Below are 19,052 nucleotides of genomic sequence, written 5' to 3'. Positions count from 1 at the left end.
GAAGGGGCGCGGCGCGGGCGCCATGGCGGCGGCGGAGCGGCCGCTGGCGCTGCTCACCAGCTGTGCCGCGGGCTTCGCGCCCGAGGAGCTCGTCAAACGTGAGTCGGGGCCGCCGCGGCGCCCGAGCGGGCGGAACCAGGGGCTGCGGTGCTATCGCGCCCGCGCGAACCGGGCTGGCAGCGGCTCCCTCCAGCCCCGGCCCTCAGGGAGGCTGGTTTCTCCTCAGGATCGTAGTGCTCACCTCAGGATCGCTGCCATCCCCTCACGGTCCCAGTTTTCCTCTCAGTGGTCCCAGTTTTCCTCTCACGGTCTTAATTTTCCCCTCAGGGTCTCTGCCATCCCCTCACGGTCCCAGTTTTCCCCTCAGGGTCACTGCTGGCCCCTCACGGTCTCAGCTCTCCCCTCAGTTTCTCATTTTTCCCGTGAAGGTCGCAGTTTTCCTCTCAGGGTCTCAATCCTCCCCTCAGGACGGGGGGACCGCAGCCCCCGACCCCTTGCAGAGGGTGTCAGGAGCCTCCTTAGTGCTTTAAGGAAATAATTCACCTCTTTCTCAGTGCGGAAGGACTGAAAGGGAAAGATAAAAATTCTGTTCTGCAGCTGGTACAATTGCGGATTACACTGGGTACCGAGTACGTAGAACTCATTCCGTAGGAAATGGTTTTCCTGGGAACCAGTTGCCGTTTTTATGGCTAAAAAGGGGAGCACAAGAATAAGATCTGACAGTAGAGGAAACTGTGGTGGAGTTTTTGGTATTTTTAAAATCGGGGGATTCCAGGAAGAAGCTGTTGATGGTCTTGGTGGGCTGCCTTTGTTAGGGCAGCCCTGGCTTTTAGGGAGTTGGTAAACAGTTTGCTGTGCACACTGAGATGTAGAATTTAACTCCCTCAGAGCTTCTCTGGATTTGTTTTTATCTCTTTCTGAGCAATTCTTACTTAGGACCTCACCAAGCACAGGCTGCCCACAGGAACTGGCTCATTAAAGCACATCTTAAAAATAACAGTATAAGATCTGCAGGCAAAGGCTTCTCTGTCAAAGCAGCTGCAGGACACTGAATTATTTAAAGATTCCACACAAAAAAATATTATTAGCTTATTTTTGAGGACAGTATAAACAAATTGGGAGGAATTACTTAGGGTTCCTCTAGGTTTCCCCTATGATTACTTTGCATAGTGAAATGAAACAGAAAAGGTAGATGAGCAAAAAGCTACTTAAGCTGAGAAAATCTTAAAATTTAAGCTCAGATCTTTTTAAAAGTAGTACTCACTTTGAAATATCTCAGCTTCCACTGCTCCCAGTTCCAAGTCTGGAGTCTTGTCTGTGTGTCCTCTGACTGGGTTGCACCAAAACCCTCCTGAAAGAAATAAAATCATTGGATAAAATAAATACATCAGCATTGTAAGTCCCTGCTTTGTATAACAAGTGACGTTAAATCAGATGCAGCAGACTAAAACATTCAAGGACACACAGGCAGGGTGGGGCAGCAGTGGGGAGGGTTTGGTGGGGTCACACAGCCTGCCAGAACTTTTCAGGCCAATTCCAAGACTTCTTCCAGGGTTTTCCTGCTGTTAAATGGAAAATGGCTTGGGGATGAGAAGCAGCTGATGGTACATTTGCTAGATATATTTTTATTTGTTCAGGTTTCTGCAGGGTGCTCTGAATGCTTTAATTCATGGGACACTGGCAAAACAAAGCTATTTAAAGTGCTCAACATAGATCTGCCTGTTATAATTGTGATGTATTGATCACAAAATTGCAAACAAGATTGGTTTGGTTTTCATTCTGTCTGATGTGATTGTTCTTCCTTTTCTTTTTGGATTTTTACCACTCCCCTCCTCCCCATCCCCAGCACATTTGGGTTCTCTTTTCTCCTTGGTGTAATTTTGGAGTATTTTTGATGGTTTATTCCACCAGGTGGCTCTCAAGCCCCAGAATGTGGGAACTGCTCTGTGTACCTGACAGCTCTGAGGATTTGGGAGCATTTAGGGCATTATGTTCTTAAAACATTTATTCAATCTGAAAAAATACCGTAAAAAGTGGTAAATACCTTAATCCCTTTGAGGAAAAAACCTGCAAAAAGAAGTTGTAATCGTCAACAAATTGTTATTAGACACACAGGGTGCTAAAAGTGCTTAAATACTACTTGGGTATTGGAGAACAGGGCAGTTACTGCCAGAGAGCTGCATGTGGTTCTCTGGTTATTTAACTCTTCTGAAAAGTTTTTTCTGGTCTTTTCAAAAGTATTTGCACTTTCAGAAGACCCAGTAAGATTCAGCATTAAAAATGGGAAGGGATGTGAGATTTTATAATATTGGCATGTTCTCTCTCATGTTCAAAATCATTATTTATCTTGTCTGTATGATAGAATATGAAATGAAATGTTGATATTTAAGTCAGTAAAATGAGCAAACATTTTTGTAAATAGCTGGAAATAATTTCAAAAAAACCCCATATATATATATAACTATTGCCTGCTTTATCAAAATGTATAAATACCTGTGAGTGAAGAAGGGGCACAACTGGTGAACTTGCTGAAAAACATAAGCCAGTGCCTGACTGCCTGGAAGTGATGAAACCTTTTCCTCTGGAGAGGTTCCAGAGAAGTTTGGAAGTTCTGGAGCCGTGTGACACCAGCCAGGATCAGTTACTGAGCCAGGCACTGATCTCGTGTGTCAGTCGCTGTTTGTTGTTTCATGGTTTTCTGGTACAAAAAGAGCCAAATCAGTCGCGGGATGGAGTGGAGGAAGGGATTTGTGGTGACCCCAGTGCAGGACGGGGCTGTGGGGCTGCAGGAGGTCACCACCCCAGGCTGCTGGAGCAGCCAAAAACAGCCTCAAGCCACCCCTGCGAGGAGGCAGCTTCTGCTGCTCCCAGTGCTTTTGTGGGACACAGCCCAGGGCGTCTCCAGTGGGAGCCAGCAGTGCTGGGACACTGGCAGCATCGTTTCAGGACAGGATCCCAGGAGCTGAGCTCTGGGGGCTGGTTTGGGGAGCACTGAGCAGCTCTGTCAGTGCCGTGGCCCTTTCCAGCTGTGGTGCTGCAGCTGGAGGGTGTTTGCACTCCTGTCCATGGAGCTGCAGGGCCAGCCCGGGCCTGGCTCTGCTCTGCTCTCACAGTGACTCCTGTGCTTCTCCAGGCACTGACACTTGGAATGGCTGAAAAAGGAGCAGCTCACTCAGAACTCACCCATAAGGGCTCAGCTGGACAGGCCACCTCCTTGGCACACAGTGACTCCTGTGCTTCTCCAGGCTCTTGGCATGGCCAGCCACTGGCACTTGGAATGGCTGAAAAAGGAGCAGCTCACTCAGAACTCACCCATAAGGGCTCAGCTGGACAGGCCACCTCCTTTTACTGTATTCATTTTCTAGGAGTTTGTTCTGATCAATGCTCTCTAAATTAGATACCAAACTGTTCTGCCTGAATTTCCTACCTTCATTCAAATCCAGGCTGTCTAGAAAAGAAATTTCTGGAATGCTGGAGTGGTAACTACAGCCCTTAAAGCTAATTCCTGCATCAAATGAGAGCTCAGTTTGAGTTACAGTGTATATTTCTGTTGTAGTCTCTGCTTGTTTGCTCTAAAGACCAAAATCTAATTGTTCCAAGTGACTTTTTTGGGAGAGAACTCCTGGCAAGCTGCTCAGTTCCTGCCAGCAGTGATCAGGCTGTTGTGCAGTGATTTCTTAGAGCCCCACAAGCAGCCTGGGACACAGCAGGTCTGGATCCTTTCACCAGGTTCCTGAAGCCCTTGGAGTTTAGAGTGCAACATCCAGTTTTACTGGGAGAGAAATTTCACAGGGGATTGGCAAAATCTCAGCATGAAGGATGGGTAATCAGCAGCACAATGGGATGAAAGAAAACCCCTTAAAATACAGGAACAAGTAGCAGGTAATAGGAAATGGGACATGGCCTCATTCTGGCAGTGCTTTCAGACCTAAATTTGTCCATGAACTCTTCTAAAACATGTCCCTTCCAAAGCAAATGTGAAATTCATACCAGCTTTTGAAAACCTTTATAAAGGTTCTTTCCCTTTGTGACTGACTCAAGCGACTTCAGAGCTGATTTTCTTCCTCACCCCATTTTCCTCCCTGAGTCTTACTGCTGATTTTCTGGGTTTCAGTAATTTCTGTGGACCCTTTTATTCTCAGCCTCTTGTGGCCTTAACTTGTAATTCTGTTAGCTCAGACTGATTTTAATTTACTTTCTTATTTTTAACTGTCAGAACACTAGTAAGGGGAAGTAAATATCATATTCCAAACAAACCCTCTGAGAATACAAAGCTCAGAATCCAGGTTTGTTTGGTGGTGACTCAGGATCTTTGTCCCCCAGCTCCAAGGTGAGGTGGGTAATCTTAGCATGGAGTATCATCTGATTTAAGATCATCATCTGAAATCATCTGAAAAATAATTGCCATCCAAAATAAAATAAAATCTAACTTCAACTGGAAAAACCATTTAGATGTGGCACTTCTTATTTTAAGAAGCCCAGAGAGGAGACTCCTGTTTCATCCTCTTAAGGAGGAAATGGCTGCAGGTTTCTGTTTCCAAGGTCACATTTCTCCCTCAGATTCCATCTCCTCCTCAGGGCTGCAAATAATCCTGGTTTACAGCTCTCCCTGCCTTGTGCCCCGTGCTCATTCACCAGATCCATTTCTCAGCTTTGCAGTTTAGTTGTAAAAATCACTGCAGCCTTGGCAAGGAGGTTTTCCTGTCTCTTTACTAATAAGATACAGATAAATTCAAATTCATCTCCAGACTATTTGGGGAACAGCCTGTTCCAGCAGCTCCAGGAACTCTCAGTACCTTAAAATACAAATCCTTGAAAAGCCATGTGCTTTATTCTTTAACTCTTCTCCTGCCCCAGGCAATTCTGGATGACTCAGTCCATTTTCTAAATAACTGACCTGTGTTCCAAAGTGTCCACGAGTTCATCCAGCCTGAGCAAGATTTCCTGGCCTTTCCCTCAAGGAATAATGGGATGCTCTGCTTCCAGCTCTGATCCAGCTCCAGGAGTGTTCCTGGGAAGGTTCCCGCCTTGGAGGGAGGGCAGAGCTTGACAGCACCTGAGCAAAGCACTGGATTTTAATGGTTGAGCTCCTGCATGGAGTTTAATGGGAATTACAGCTGAATTCCAGGAACTAGGTTGATTTTCTCATTAGTTACCTTCAGGTTTTGGTCACAGTTAAACAGATCTTTACATCTCAAAGAGCATGCAAGGGTTGTAATAAAGTTCAGGTTTTCTCTCCATACATCCTGTTTGCAGGTGCTAAGTTTGAGGTTAACACTTGAAAGGACATTTCCAGGAAAACAAAAGGCTTTCTGCAGCTTCTGGGCCATATTTCATATTGAAAACTAGAAAATAAACTCTTCTGAAAGCTAAGCAATAAAATCTGGGACAGAGGAACAAACTGAGTTGAATTTTTAAAGATCTTGATTATGCACTGGTTTATTATAGTAAAGATGGATTTACATTGGCACTGTACTTTTCTAGACAAATTATTTTCTTGCTGCAGGTTTTACCCTCCTCCTCACCCCTTTTCTCTCCTGCAGGTATCACAGGAAGAGATGACCTTACTGTGGGTGCAGTAACGAGTGGAAGAGTGAATTTCTACCCCTGGACGATAGATAACAAATACTACTCTGCAGATATCCACCTGTGTGTGGTCCCAAACACATTCCACGTGACCGGAGAGATCGCGGAGGCTGTGCAGGCGTTTGTTGTGTACTTCGACAGCACAACAGTAAGGCTCTTCTGCTTCATTCTCCTGCCTTAGCACAGTGAGAACCATCAATCAGAGTCTCCATCCATCCCCTTTAAGCTGTTCCGTTCATTGGCAGAAGATCAATATTAAATATTAAATTTCCCTGCAAACAATAGCAGCAGTTTCCTTCTCTCTCACTACTCTCCTCCAGCTGGAAGAGGGGTTTTCAGGAGCCATGGCAGATCCAGCTCTCCACCTCCAGCTTTATTCCTCGCTGGGGCTGCTTCTTAAAGGCTCCTTTAGGACAGACAGAATTTGGGGAGCTAAACATAAAATTCGGGGCATTTCACCCAAAATTGTTTCTACTAAACCAGCAGCAATGAAAACTGGTTTAGCAGAAAGCAGAGAGGTTGAGACAAAAAGAGCCTATTTCTCTATATAATTCAATTCTAATGCTGTTAAAAACTAAAGTATTGTAGGACATGTTCCAAAGAACACTTTTCTTTTTCCCTGTAGAAAACTGGACTGGAGGGTGTCTCCGAATGGCTGCCCCTGACAGAAGAGTGGCTGCCAGAAGTGATGATCCTCGTTTGTGACAGAGTGTCTGAGAATGGTAGGAGACCCAAAGAACTCCCATCCTCACTTAGAGCCATTAGCCTGCATAATAATTGACTTACTAATTACATCAACAATTGCCTCTCAGTCTGGGTGAGACTGGCCTGGAGAGCTCTGGGGAGCAGGAGCTGAAACCTTCAGTGGGATGTGGTTAGAACTCAGAATTTCACCAGATTGCTCAGTCAGCTCTGTCCTGCCACTGCAGGGGACAAAAAGGCATTCCTGCTGCTGGATGTGCATGATCCTGCTGCTGGCAAAATGGGGAGGACTTGGCTGCTCAATTCCTTTTTTTGACAATTAAGCATTGAGCACACACAATTGCTATGGTTCTAGACAACAGCAAGCTGGGGGATTCAGGTGTGTCCCTGCAGCTTAACCCAGTGTCACACCCAGAGTTAACAGAAGTCTTCATTCACACCTACATTGGACCCTCTGCAAAACCATTTGATTCTGTTCCTCAGTTCCAAGGAGGAGTTTAACTCTATTTTTGGAATCCACAGTGAAGGGAGGATCCATGCCAGCTGCTATACACTTCCCATACACTCCAGAGCAAGCAAACAACTTCGAGGGAATAAAACACAGCTAAATATTCTGATAAATATGCTGGTATTCATCTCAAATCTGCACCTTTAATACCCATTTTTGTCTCCCAATTCAGGTGTAAGCAGACAGAAAGCTCAAGAATGGTGCATCAAGCATGGCTTTGAGCTGGTAGAGCTCAGCCCTGAGGAGCTGCCTGATGAAGATGGTAGGTCTGCTGCTTCTCTTGCCATTTTGAGAATGAAAAGTGCCCCAAAAGTACCTTCTAAATAAAGTTATGCCCCTTGCAATTGTTGATCTGCCACATGATTACAGCATGGAATGCTCCCGTTGGTGGGGCTGAGTCTCAGCTATAAAAGGTCACGAGGGGGAGGAGGTTATTTCCTCTGAGAAATTCCATTTGTCCCCTCCCAAATCCAGCTGCTGTTTATGCAGCACCTACGTAAAAGTAATATCTGCTCCTTTTTCAGCCCTAGGACTGTATTGATACATCAGAAGTTTATATTCTGCTTGGAAAATAAATCTAAAGGAAGATTTTTCTGCATGAGGGCAGAAAAATTCTGATTTTAAAAAGACTTGAAAACTATTTTATGTTATCTTGGTACAAACAGTGGCACGACAGGCTGTAAATGACAGGTTGTTACAAACATTTCAGAGCAACACGGGCTGTTACACAGGAAATAAACCAGTTTCAGAATCACTGGCTGCCCAACATTTATAGCTTGAAAAAAACCAGCAAGAAGAGTCAGAAGTGTGGTGTTCCACTCTTGAAAAGTGACTGTGCATTTCCTGACAGCTTATCAGCATCAGCCTTATCTCCTCACTTCAGTGACACAAAAACATTTACACCTTACCTCTCTGGAGTAAAATGAGATAACTGGAGAGGAATTAGTCACTAACATTTGCTCTGTTTCAGGTTCTCCAAGCACATGGCAGGCACCAAAAATAATTCACTATAAAATCCTCACTGGAGCACATCCCACCCCTTTCCCCCCTTTAAAGGCCTACTAAAATTGGATCTTGAGGAGCTGAGAAGTCTCCCTCTCTCCCCAGCACGCCTTTAAAAATGTTTCCCTTTTTTTTAGTCAAGGAGGGAGATGCACAGATTTGATTCACAGAAACTGGGAAAATCGGAAGTGACGACTCCTTAGACTAAACAAATACTAATTGCTTTAAAAATAGTAACCTTTAATCAAGTTATTTTTCTATTGAATAATTGTTGTAAAGAACAAGCTCTTCACCATTTATGGGAACAAGCTCTTTACAATTTACTTAATGGCAGTAATAACTCAGGATGTTAATTTTTGGAATATTGGGATACATGTTCTTTCCTAGCTGTTTAATCTGGTAGTTGATTCACTGTGACTCATGCAGAGGAGGAACTGTGTTCCTGTGAGTAACTTATTTACCCCCCAAACATTCTGGGTGAGTTACAAAAGGCACAACAGATGCTGTAAACACACTGGGCCAATCTCAGCTCCAAATCCTGACATTTCAGGCAGCTCATCTCAAATAAACTGCAAGTTTTGTTTTGCTCATTGTCAGTTGTTTGCACAGTCAGGACAAGAGCTCTGAACTGAGACTCTTGATAATGGCTCTGATATCAAACCAAACAGCAGCATCACAGGGGGCAAAACATCTGATTTCAGCCTTAAATGCATTTCTAAAGGCAGTTTCAATTACTGCACCTGAGTCACTTGAGTTTGATTTCTAAACAAAAACAGTTTTGTATCCAAAGGATTGTTTGGGTTTTTGTTTTGGTTTTTTTCCCCCTTTGTCAACCTGCACAAACATGGGAAGCTGACTAAACTGAGGAAATGGGAAAACTGACTTGATCCAAAGTGGTGTCAGATCTATTCAGTAAATAAATTAAAATCTGAATAATGCCTTCCCTGGGCTTTCAAGTTCCTGCAGTTCTCATGATTACTGGAACTTTGGGAGTTAGTTATTGTGGGGACAGCTTTACGGTATCCCTTTCCATTTTTTACAGGCATCACACCCTTTTTAAATGGTTGTCTCAAGTTCTTTGCTTTCTAAAAGAAGGAAAAGTAATTCTGATATCTATTTTCTAATATATTTCTATGTTATACAGCATTCTAAAAGATCTTGGGGTGAAAGATTCAAGTTTCTTGTCTGATACTATAAAATTTATATATATCCACTAAAAAGTATAATATACTTTAATATTATTATATTTATTATTTACTAGTTTGTTTTTACTTATTTATAATTAGAATTATATTTATATTAAAGTATGTTATACTGTTATAATATGCTGTAAAGATGTTACTTCATGTAGGCCTCCTGCTAAATATTTAACAGAAAGAATTTAGATATCTGCAGAATGCTGAGCTCACAGTTCATTATCCCTGGAAGCTCAGCCCAAGAAGTCAGGCATTCATTTACATTTAGGTGCCTCTCATCAATCCCAGGTGAAAAATCTGTGTTTTGTACTGGGAGCAGAATTGCCAGTGGTTGTGAGAAGCTGGGACAGGCCCTCAGCCCCAGCTCTGGAGGCACGTGGTGGTTTCTGGAGTTGTTTTGGGTGTTTCAGAGCTGCTCTCTGTTCTGGTGCAGACGATTTCCCCGAGTCCACGGGCGTGAAGCGCATCGTGCAGGCCCTCAACGCCAACGTCTGGTCCAACGTGGTCATGAAGGGAGGTAGGTGCCTGTGGGAGCTCTGCACTGGGGCAGCTGGGGCAGCACAGGCACAGCTGGAGCCCAGGGAGCAGGAGGCTCCAGCCACTGCTTCCACCCTGCCGTGGTGTCTGGTGAGCTCACAGGCAGCGGGTGAGATTTATCACAGAACCCTGGCATGGCCTGCCTTGGGAGGGACCCTAAAGCTCAGCTTATCCTCTACCCCAGGCTGCTCCAAGCTCACCCAACCTGGCCTTGGACACTTCCACCCCCAGCTTCTCTGTGCCAGGGCCTCAGCACCCTCACAGGAAAGGATTGCTGTGTAAAACTTCTCCTGCTCCTGTTCCCTCTCTAACTTGCATTCTACCAATAACTTGAGTTAAATATTCCATTAATCCTGCAGGTTGCAATGAAAACTCAGTTTGTTCTAATAAACTCTAGTAGGAAATAGGTTGTAATTGTCATCTTTATCAGACTGATACATGATTCAGTGTAGAAGAAAAGGTTAAATTCCACATTTGTTGCAGGGGATTTTTGGTTTGTTAAATTGTTTTTTGTTATACTGTTATAATATGCTGTAAAGTTTTTTGAGCTTTTTGAGAATAGCAGGTGCAGAGATGAGATTTGGCAAAGGAACCATGCCAAACATTTAAGGGCAGTTTTTGCTACAGAAAACCCCACTTGAGTACATGGAAACTACAGATTTTTTTTACAACAGTGCAAAAAATGGGCAACCTCAGATAATTTCCTGAGGTAGCTGATTATCAGGTAGAGTTAGAATTTTGGAAAAGTCACTTTGCTTAGACTCATCAGAAAAGGAAATGCTGTGGTTACGGGGATAGATCCTGCCATTTACTTGAAAGCCTGTGATCACCTTTCTAATCACACAAACTGCTCCAGAAAATGTAGCAAGATGAAACTCTTCAGGAGTGCTTGGCCTGGAATTTCTTGTTCACAAAGCCTCAGCCCACCACCAACCCTCCAACACCTCTGCTCCCTGACATCCCATTCCCACTGCTGTGGCTTCTCCCTTCCTACAGCAATTAAGTGTGGAATGATTTAAGGCACTGAGAGGCTGCTGTTAATCTCTGTGTCTGCAGTGCTTGCTGGGACTCAGGAAAACCAGGATGAGAATGATTAACCTCCATTTGTTAATGCAGCTTTTTGAGGATTTCCCATTCCCCATCAGAACCGAGGTGAAGGTGGGGTCTGATTCAGTGTAGCCATTGCAGAGAAGCAGGTAACCTTGGCAGGTGGTGTCAGGTTATCTCACTTGTGCTAAAAATGGTTTTTTAACAACACATTTCCTGTATTTGGCAGATGCCACCTTACAGAACAGCAGAATTTAGTCACATGGCTTGGTTCCTCACAGGGGGGAAATTCCTGCACATCGCTGGTGTGCTCTGTAAAGGTCAGGCTCCTTGAAAAATCCTGATTTTCTCTGCACAGCCCCAGCCCCACACAGCACTGCTGTACCACCACAAACCCCTCAGGAAGTGAGCTATATTTGGAAGGTGTTGCAGCCTGACTGTGCTTTCAAAGGGAAATTGTTGAGCTCATTTTGCTTAAAATAAAACTTTTTACAACCTGTAACACAGCTTTTGTTTTCAGCTTCCTCCAGATCCTAGAAACAGGCTGCCATGTAAATCCAACTTCAGCTTTTCCACTGAATGACCTGCAATTCCTGGCTGGTTGAGAGCCATGCAGGGAAGAGTTATCAGAGACCCTTCCAGTAGTAAATGTGTAGTAGCAAATACTTGTAGCACTGTTAGGTGTAGCCTTAATTCAACAGCATTGCCTTAATTCAAAAACCTGTTTCCATGAGAATTTAAATTTCCAGACAGAGCAGGAATAACTTTTTTCAAGCACAAGCACCAACCTAATTTTATTGCATTAAGCCCCAATACAATTCGTGTCAAGCTGCAGGTTTTTTCACACACCTATTCATTAAAATATTAAACCTCAGATTTTTTCTTTCACCATTAAATGCATCATTCTCACACAGATCCATAAAAATAATTATTAAATGTAACACAGTTGAATTAGAAACAAGTTTATCCCAGGTAACCAATTGTGAGTAAATCCAGCAGCATTACCTCTACTCCCAGCCAAACAAGCAATCCTACCTGGGAGTCTGCCAGGAGCAGATCCTTTCTGGAGCTGGTGGGAGGTTGGTTCTCTGTGCCTCAGAGCTCCCTTCAGTCTCTGGAAGTTTCCTTGAGCAGGAGAACCTGAGGCATTCTCCAGGTAACACATATCCTCCCCACAGAGGTGTTAAACTGCTGTTACCTTCTCTGTCCTGCAAGAGCCTCTGTGGCAGGAAGAGAAACCATTTGCAGCCCTCTGGAAGAGGCTCCTTGGCTTCTTTCCTGCTTAAATCCCAGCTTGAGTGATCCCAGCTAAAGCTGCTTACCTCAGGTGGGGCCAGGAATGAGCCTGGCTCTAATCACAGCCAATTACCTGATTAGGGAGGCCATTTAAACAAATTGTGAATTTTGATGTGTTAATTCCAACTTTATGTGTAAGGATCACTGTGTGTCAGCTGGAGACAGACTGGAGGAATAATAATAGGTAAAGGCAGTGGAGAACTTGGCTATGAAACAGGAATCTGGGAATGCTGAATCCATGCTCAGAGCATCATGAGGGATTCCTGTGAAACTACACAGAGCATGGAATCAGGGACTGGTTTGGTTGGGAAGGGACCCTAAATCTCATCCCATTCCACCGCTGCAGGGACACCTCTCACTGCTCCAGGCCCTGTCCAGCCTGGCCTGGGACACTTCCATGGATCCAGGGGCAGCCCCAGCTGCTCTGGGCTCCATCGTAGCCCCTGACTCCTCCAGTAAGTGGGATGAGCTAATTTTTGGCTTTCCTGCCTTAAGAACACTGTGTAAGGCATCACCCACTTCCTGAATTGCACCCAGAAGTTGAAATAACTTTTACATCCAATAAAAGGAGTTTATAGGAAGGGTTTTCCAAGGGTGTGCCTGCAACCCAGTGTTGTGTCTGCCTCCTCCCTAAACATGGATCCAGGGACAAATAGCTGCTGTTCAGAGATCCCTGCTGCACACTCCAGGTTTTGCAGAAAGGTATGACATTTGGGATAATTCTGGCTGAGGTTCTGCAGTGTTGGAGGAGGGAATGTGGAGCCAGGGCTGTTTTTCTGTGCAGGACAAGCTCTAATCCCAGCTATGAACGAGGGCCATGATTAGATCACTGCACCCAGCCCTGTGCCAGAGTGGGAATGTTCTCTCTCCAGGACGTTCTGCACTGCAGTGTCCAACCTTGCCTGAGGTGACTCAGAAATTGGCTCCATGTCCACCCTCACAGCTTCCCCAAAGCCAGCTCTCTGCTCAGCCCAGAAACTTGGGGAAGCTGCTTTGGGATGCAAATCCCAAACTTCTATCCTCCAATTCCTCTTCATTGACCTGCTGGACTTCACAGGCAGCTGAAGGTTTTCCAGGAATTCATTCAGCTCCACTGATTCACTTCTTCCCACCCCTTTGGCCAGGGGTCTGCAAAAGCAGCAAAAGGGATAAGGTAGAGCCAGTGGCCCCAAATACCTGCCAGGGATGGGCAGAACAGATCAGGGAACAGGGAGTGGGGCTCAGGAATTCTCTCATGGAGATGTTTGTGTGAGTGCTGGATGGGCCCAGTTACACATCCAACCCCTCAGAATGAGAGTCTGGAGAAATGGCAGGGAAATTTGGGCAGAGCATCCAAATGACATCACCTCAGCAGTTGAGTCTAGAGCTTAGTCATGAGTATAATCATTTAGAACATACTTCTTTTCAAAAGTAACATTAAATCTTTCTTCTGGCAGAAGTCATTGTTTCCTGGCTATTTCTGGTACAATAACTTCACATTTTTCAGTTTTAGTTGACTAAAATACAAAGGTTTGCAGAAAAATCTCCTGAGTACCTCGTGTAACTGCAAATATTTACTGTTCAGTGCAAGGCCAGTTTGTATGGAGTAGTAAACTGACTTAGAAAAACCTGACTTAGTAAAAAACACCTCATCATATCACCCATTATGCACATATTTTTATATAAAACAGGTTTAAAAATACAGCCAGATTAAATTAAAAATACTGCACCACATTTATTATCTTAGATGACTCTTCAGGTTTGCAATCACTTTTTAGGTTGGGTTTTAAAGCAGCATTGAGATACACCCTAGGCCAGCAGTGGGGAGAGCCCAGAGCACCTTGCAGTGAGAAGAAGCCCTGGATTTGATGGCTGAATCCCCCCAGGAATCCTGAATTAGATATTTAACAATTTGCTTTGCCATCACTGTTGTGCTCAGCCTGTTCAGACCATGTGTGAGCATGAATTTTCTTTCCTGAGTGCAGCCTCAGACTCTGCTGCTTCCCATGGAGGATAAACCTGGCCACCAGGAACAGCAAATTCTGCTTCTGGATTTTCCAGCTGCCCCATTTGGAATTTACCAGCTCAGATCCCAATGGAGCAGAGGCTTCCAACTCCAAAGCTTCCAAGCTCTAAAAAGTCCCCACATCTCCTGTGGCTCACATTCTCTTCCCTGGGGGGAATATTTAGCAGCAAACAGTGTAGACACAGTTTAAAGCTTAGAGAGGATGTGAAATTTCTGCTTAAAATCTGTTTGCAAGTGCACTGGCACAGTTTTTCGTGGTGCTGTGAAATACTCCCTCTCCCACCTGGCCAGCCCCAGTATTTGCAGTAATTTTGCACTTTGTGCTTTGTTTGCAGACAGGACCCAGGGCTTTGGTCTCCTCAGCACCTTGGCAGGAGCAAACAGGAGCCGTGGCTGTGAAGAGACCCTGGAGACAGAAGTAAACAGAAATTCCAGTAATTCCTGGTTCCTGCTCTGCTCAGGCCCTGCCTTCATCCACTGGGGGTGGCTGGGACCTCCCCTTGTGCCACAGAGCCAAAGGAAAGAGCACTAAAGCTCCATTCGTGATGGGTTTGATTATATCCAAATTATCCCCTTTGGGGCAAAACAAAACCTGTCATTTCATGGTGTTTCTGGAAAATCTCCAACAAATCCATCCTGAAATGCCTTCATGCAGCACCAGTTAGTTCCCAGTGCTGCAGAAGGGGCTTTTCATGGCTCAGGTTTTGCAGTAACGCTGAGGTAAAGGGCAAGGTTTTGAAGGAAAAGCAGGGAGCACCTGATTTGCTGCTGGTGCTTTTTCATGCATTACTGGATACTGAGATCTCTTCATTTCCTGACAGTCCAGCCCATCTCCAGGAGACAGGGAAGAATCCCAGTCAGATGCTGGAGAGGATGGGGCTGGCACAAACAGCCTGGAGCCTGACAGTGCTGCAGGTGAGCTCAGCACGCCTGGCAGGGACACAGAGCCCTGGGCTTAGGGGAATGAGGGGCACAAAGGCGCTGCCAGAGGCAGGAGAGGCCTCAAATCACTGCAGCATTGCAGGAGATGGGACTGCCTTCCCAGCTGTGTGTGAGCTCTGGTGTTTGATGTGGTCTCATCAGCTCATCCCTCTCTGATTCACTCTGGGGCTGTTTGTGGACAGATCATTCTGGAATCAGCAAGAAATATTAACTACTGGATGAGCTCACATGTAATGTATCACAGAATCATGGAATCTGGAATATTTTGGGTTAGAAGGGATCTTAAAGCTCATCCCATTCCATCCCCTGCCATGGCAGGGACACCTTCCCCTGTCCCAGTCTGCTCCAAGCCCTGTCCAGCCTGGCCTGGGACACTGCCAGGGATCCAGGGCAGCCCCAGCTGCTCTGGGCACCTGTGCCAGGGCCTGCCCCCCTCACAGGGAAGGATTTCTTCATAAAATGAATCCCCAGTGTAACAATGCCATGATTTGTCTGTATGAGCAATCAGTAAATTGTTTCTTTCTCCTATGACATTGGAATTTGCAGCTGTTAAAATCCTGGTTTTCTGCTAGAAACCAGAATCATTTCTCTTCAACCAAGCTGTATTTCAGATCCCATGCTGGATATGGACATCCAGGAGCTGGCCAGCCTGACCACGAGGGATGGGGACCCGGAGAACTTTGAGAGGCTCTTCTCAAAGCTGAAAGAAATGAAAGGTAATGCACCAGGAGAGATGGACCTGAGCTCTGGCACCTCCTGCACGGCTCAGAGAGAGCCAGCAGTCAGTTGGGAAGCTGTGAAATTCCTGTTCTCCTGCCTGGAGTCCTTTAGAGATAGTTGCTCTTTCCATTCATTTGCTCTTCATCTTGATAATGCTCTTGACAGCAGCAGGTGTTGCTCTGGGTTCCCAAATGCAGGGCAGGAGGTGCTCACTGCTCACTCCTGAGCTTCACAGCCCCATCCTCTCCTCCCCACAGACAAAGCTGCCACGCTGCCTCACGAGCAGAGGAAGCTGCACGCAGAGAAGGTGAGCCTTGGGAACTGGGGTGGGAATCAGCAAAATGGGTGTTTGCTTTCCAAGCCACAGTTCCTGCTCCTGCAGAGTTCCTGGATTAAGTAGTGAGAACAAACCACACAATCCTAGGGAAGACTTGTCAGGTATCTCCCAAAAACTGAATAACCTGGAAGGTTGAAATACCAGAAAAGCATAAAATCCTGGAATGGTTTGGGTTGGAAGGGACCCTAAAGATCATCTTGTTCCACCCCACTGCCATAAAAAAAAGACTTTCCCCTTTCTGAATTCTGAGCTGAAAGCCCTGCAGGCACTGGGGGTGCTGGCCAGCTTCCACAAGTCAGTGGAAAAGTGTGGGAAAGTTAATGATGCCTTAAATAGCACAGGTTTTGTATCACAGGTGCCTCCCATGACCTGAACCATTGCCTCTGTGCTGCTGAAATTCCTTCACCTCAGAGAGGATGTGCTGCACTTGCAGAGCTGCCTGCCAGATTTAGCTGCTGCTCAGCTCCTCCTCTCTGGGTGGGAAATACAAAATCCTCAGTCCTGTGATGGGATTGTCTCCCTTTGCCATCTCTTCTGCCATTGTAGGTGGCCAAAGCCTTCTGGATGGCGATCGGAGGAGACAGGGATGAGATTGAAGGGCTCTCCTCGGATGAAGAGAACTGAATTCCTCTGTAGCTGCAAGTGCCAGAGCAACCCTGAGGGAATGATCCTGCCCTGGATTAGTGTTCATTGCCAAAAACCCCATTTAGCTGTAGCTGCTTCCCTTGGTGACAGCATTCCCCATATGCCACATTCCACAACATCTCCTGGCTCCAGAGGCCTTGTCTGACTGTCCTGTCTCCTCTCCAGAGGATGTTGGAAGGTGACACGTGTGTGGTTCAAGGAAACAGTGATGAGTTTACATTTTTCAAATGAACATTTTTATGATTTCCTCTCTGGGGTTTAAATAAACAAATGTGCTCCCAGTTATCTCTGCACACAGGGCTGGGGCTTGGGAAGTGACTCCTGAATTCCAAACTCCATTTCTCAGCTGTGAGGCTTTTGGATGGTTTCATGGAGCTTTTCCCAGCTCAAACTGGCCAGATTTGGATGAGCCCTGAGGAGGAGGTTGCTGAGCTCCATCCTGCCCAGTGCCAAAGCCATTACACGTGGCCCCAGGCTCGGATTCTGTTTGGATTTTGCCTGTGTGAGGATGGGGCTTCCCTGGAATGTCAGGTGTTGTCCACGCTCCCTGGATTCCCAGTGAAATGCCAGATTGCTGCTGCTGCTCCAGGGGTGGAACTCCCTGCCCGAGCCTTGTGCAAGGCCTGGCAGGATGCACAGAGCTGCTCTGGGGAGCTCTGCCCTCAGTCCCCAGCCCCTGGGGCCCCTGTGGGCTCAGTGCCCACACTCCTGTGTGCCCATCAGGGCTCAGGAGGAATTCCCTTGTCCTGGATGGAGCCCCCGTCACTTCCACAGCAGCACAGGGCTCAGGGGGAATTCCCTTCTCCTGGATGGAGCCCCCGTCACTTCCACAGCAGCACAGGGCTCAGGGGGAATTCCCTTCTCCTGGATGGAGCCCCCGTCACTTCCACAGCAGCACAGAGCCTCTGGAATGACGGACAGGGAAGGAAGGTGGAGCCTGGTGAAGGGGAGAAAGGGGAGGTGCCACCCTGGCTCCTCTGTGCAGGCACCGGCAGTGGATCTGTGGGGAGAGGATCCAACAGATTCCCATATGGAAGAGTCTGACCCCAAGAACTTCCTTATCCATCTGAAAATCCACCCTGTTAAGCACCCTTAGTTAGGAATTTCAAAATTAACTTTTCCCATATCCCCTGAATTGCCGAGTCCCAGGACACGGGTTTGCCATCGATTATTGATGGCTTTACATTCTGCTGGCACTGTCACAGTGCTCCCTGAATTCCCTTTTTAATGATGAAGCAAAGGTGAATGTGAATCATCAGTGTCTTGGAATGCTGGGAATCCCTTCCTGGGTGGAAGCTGCAGCGTTCAAGGACAAGAACTGCAGCCTCACTGGCGGTTTGGGAAGGCTGAGCAGGAGCTCCCTGTGGTGAAACACCTGGCTTGGGAGAATTCTGGAATACTGGGAGAGCCAAGGAAACACCTGCCAGGGACACCTTCCCAGGCAGCTGCGGGGCCTTGCTGTGACTGCACCTTCTCCACATCCTTGTCCCAGCACAGACCTGCAGGTGCCTCATTCCAGGCAGGGAATGGTTTCCATGTTGGCTCCTTGGTAGCTGAGGATTCTTTCTGCCCTTTCTAAATCTTTGTTGTGCAATGGTGATAAATGGCCAAAGTGCCAAGGGAATAGAGTGGAGGCAGCGAAGAAAAAATGGACTTGGACACTTTATAAACCCATTATTTAGACATGTGACAGAGATGTGACTTTTTAAATTTAATGAGATCATCTCAGTTAAAACCCAGTGCTTTGCTGCCTTTTTATGAGGTAGCAGCAGCTCATTCCCATACTCAGAACTCTTTTAAACATGATTTATTGTAAATGTGGGTCTTGTCTGTAGGGGCACAAATCATGGAGGCAGGAAGTGTGGCTGGAGACACTGGGAAATAATTTAATGATCCTCTGAGGTTGTTGTGTTGTGGTTTAAAATCAAGGTGTACTTTGCTGGTGGGGTTTTTTTTTGTGGGTTGTTTGGGGTTTTTCTGAAGAGACCCTTTGGTTTTGGCTACAGAATTCCTTTACAAAACAAGAAGTTACAGAAATGAATAAAAGGGGCATTAGTGGGAAAGCAGAGTTGTGTCTGTCACTCAGTTTGTGTAGCAACAGCAGAATTCCCAGCTGGCTGCACGCAATGTCCCAGTGGTTTGGGCTGGGAGTGCCCTTAAAGGCCCCAGTCCCTCCAGGTTTGACATCCTTGTCCCAGCTGCAGAGCTGCTTGCTGCTGCAGCATTCCCAGTGCTGGGCTGGCATTCCCAGTGTTCCTGGCCAGGCCAGGCTGCAGCTGAAGCTCTGGGATGGCACAGACTCCCCAGCCCTGGCACCCAGCTTTGGCCCACAGCACGCGTTCCAGGCCGTGGCAGCTCTCTCTTTATGTTGGCTGAGGCTCCCTGCCCGTGTCCAGCGGGGACTGGGACACTGGGAGCCAGGTGACAGCACAAGGCCTGGACCAGACCCTTCATTACCACACGGCTGGAAACCCGAGTGGAAAAAGTGTTCTCTTAATCCTGTCAGGAAAAACAGCCCAAAAGCAGAGA

At 46.3% G+C, this 19,052-nt stretch overlaps 1 protein-coding gene across 1 annotated transcript; it reads left to right on the top strand.

The window, feature by feature from the left end:
- The first annotated feature begins 6 nt into the window (after positions 1–6).
- AAGAB (alpha and gamma adaptin binding protein) lies at positions 7–18,589 on the top strand. The gene is made up of 10 exons (XM_039723566.1): positions 7–98; positions 5,544–5,734; positions 6,212–6,308; positions 6,969–7,058; positions 9,428–9,511; positions 14,215–14,297; positions 14,701–14,794; positions 15,433–15,537; positions 15,799–15,848; positions 16,425–18,589. The coding sequence occupies exons 1-10, from the start codon at positions 23–25 to the stop codon at positions 16,500–16,502; spliced, it is 948 nt and encodes a 315-aa protein (XP_039579500.1). The 5' UTR covers positions 7–22; the 3' UTR covers positions 16,503–18,589.
- Positions 18,590–19,052: the final 463 nt, after the last annotated feature.

This window comes from Passer montanus, unplaced genomic scaffold (genome assembly GCF_014805655.1).
Source record: "Passer montanus isolate IOZ18808 unplaced genomic scaffold, ASM1480565v1 scaffold5, whole genome shotgun sequence".
NCBI classification, from domain to species: domain Eukaryota; kingdom Metazoa; phylum Chordata; class Aves; order Passeriformes; family Passeridae; genus Passer; species Passer montanus.
The sequence above is the reverse complement of the archived record's forward strand: the minus strand, read 5'-3'. Positions and strand labels throughout refer to the sequence as shown.

Coding starts and splice junctions, on each gene's coding strand:
- AAGAB (XM_039723566.1), top strand. CDS start 23: ATGGCGGCGGCGGAGCGGCCGCTGGCGCTGCTCACCAGCTGTGCCGCG. Junction 14,795..15,432: donor GGAGCCTGACAGTGCTGCAG/GTGAGCTCAGCA, acceptor GCTGTATTTCAG/ATCCCATGCTGGATATGGAC. Junction 15,849..16,424: donor GGAAGCTGCACGCAGAGAAG/GTGAGCCTTGGG, acceptor CTGCCATTGTAG/GTGGCCAAAGCCTTCTGGAT.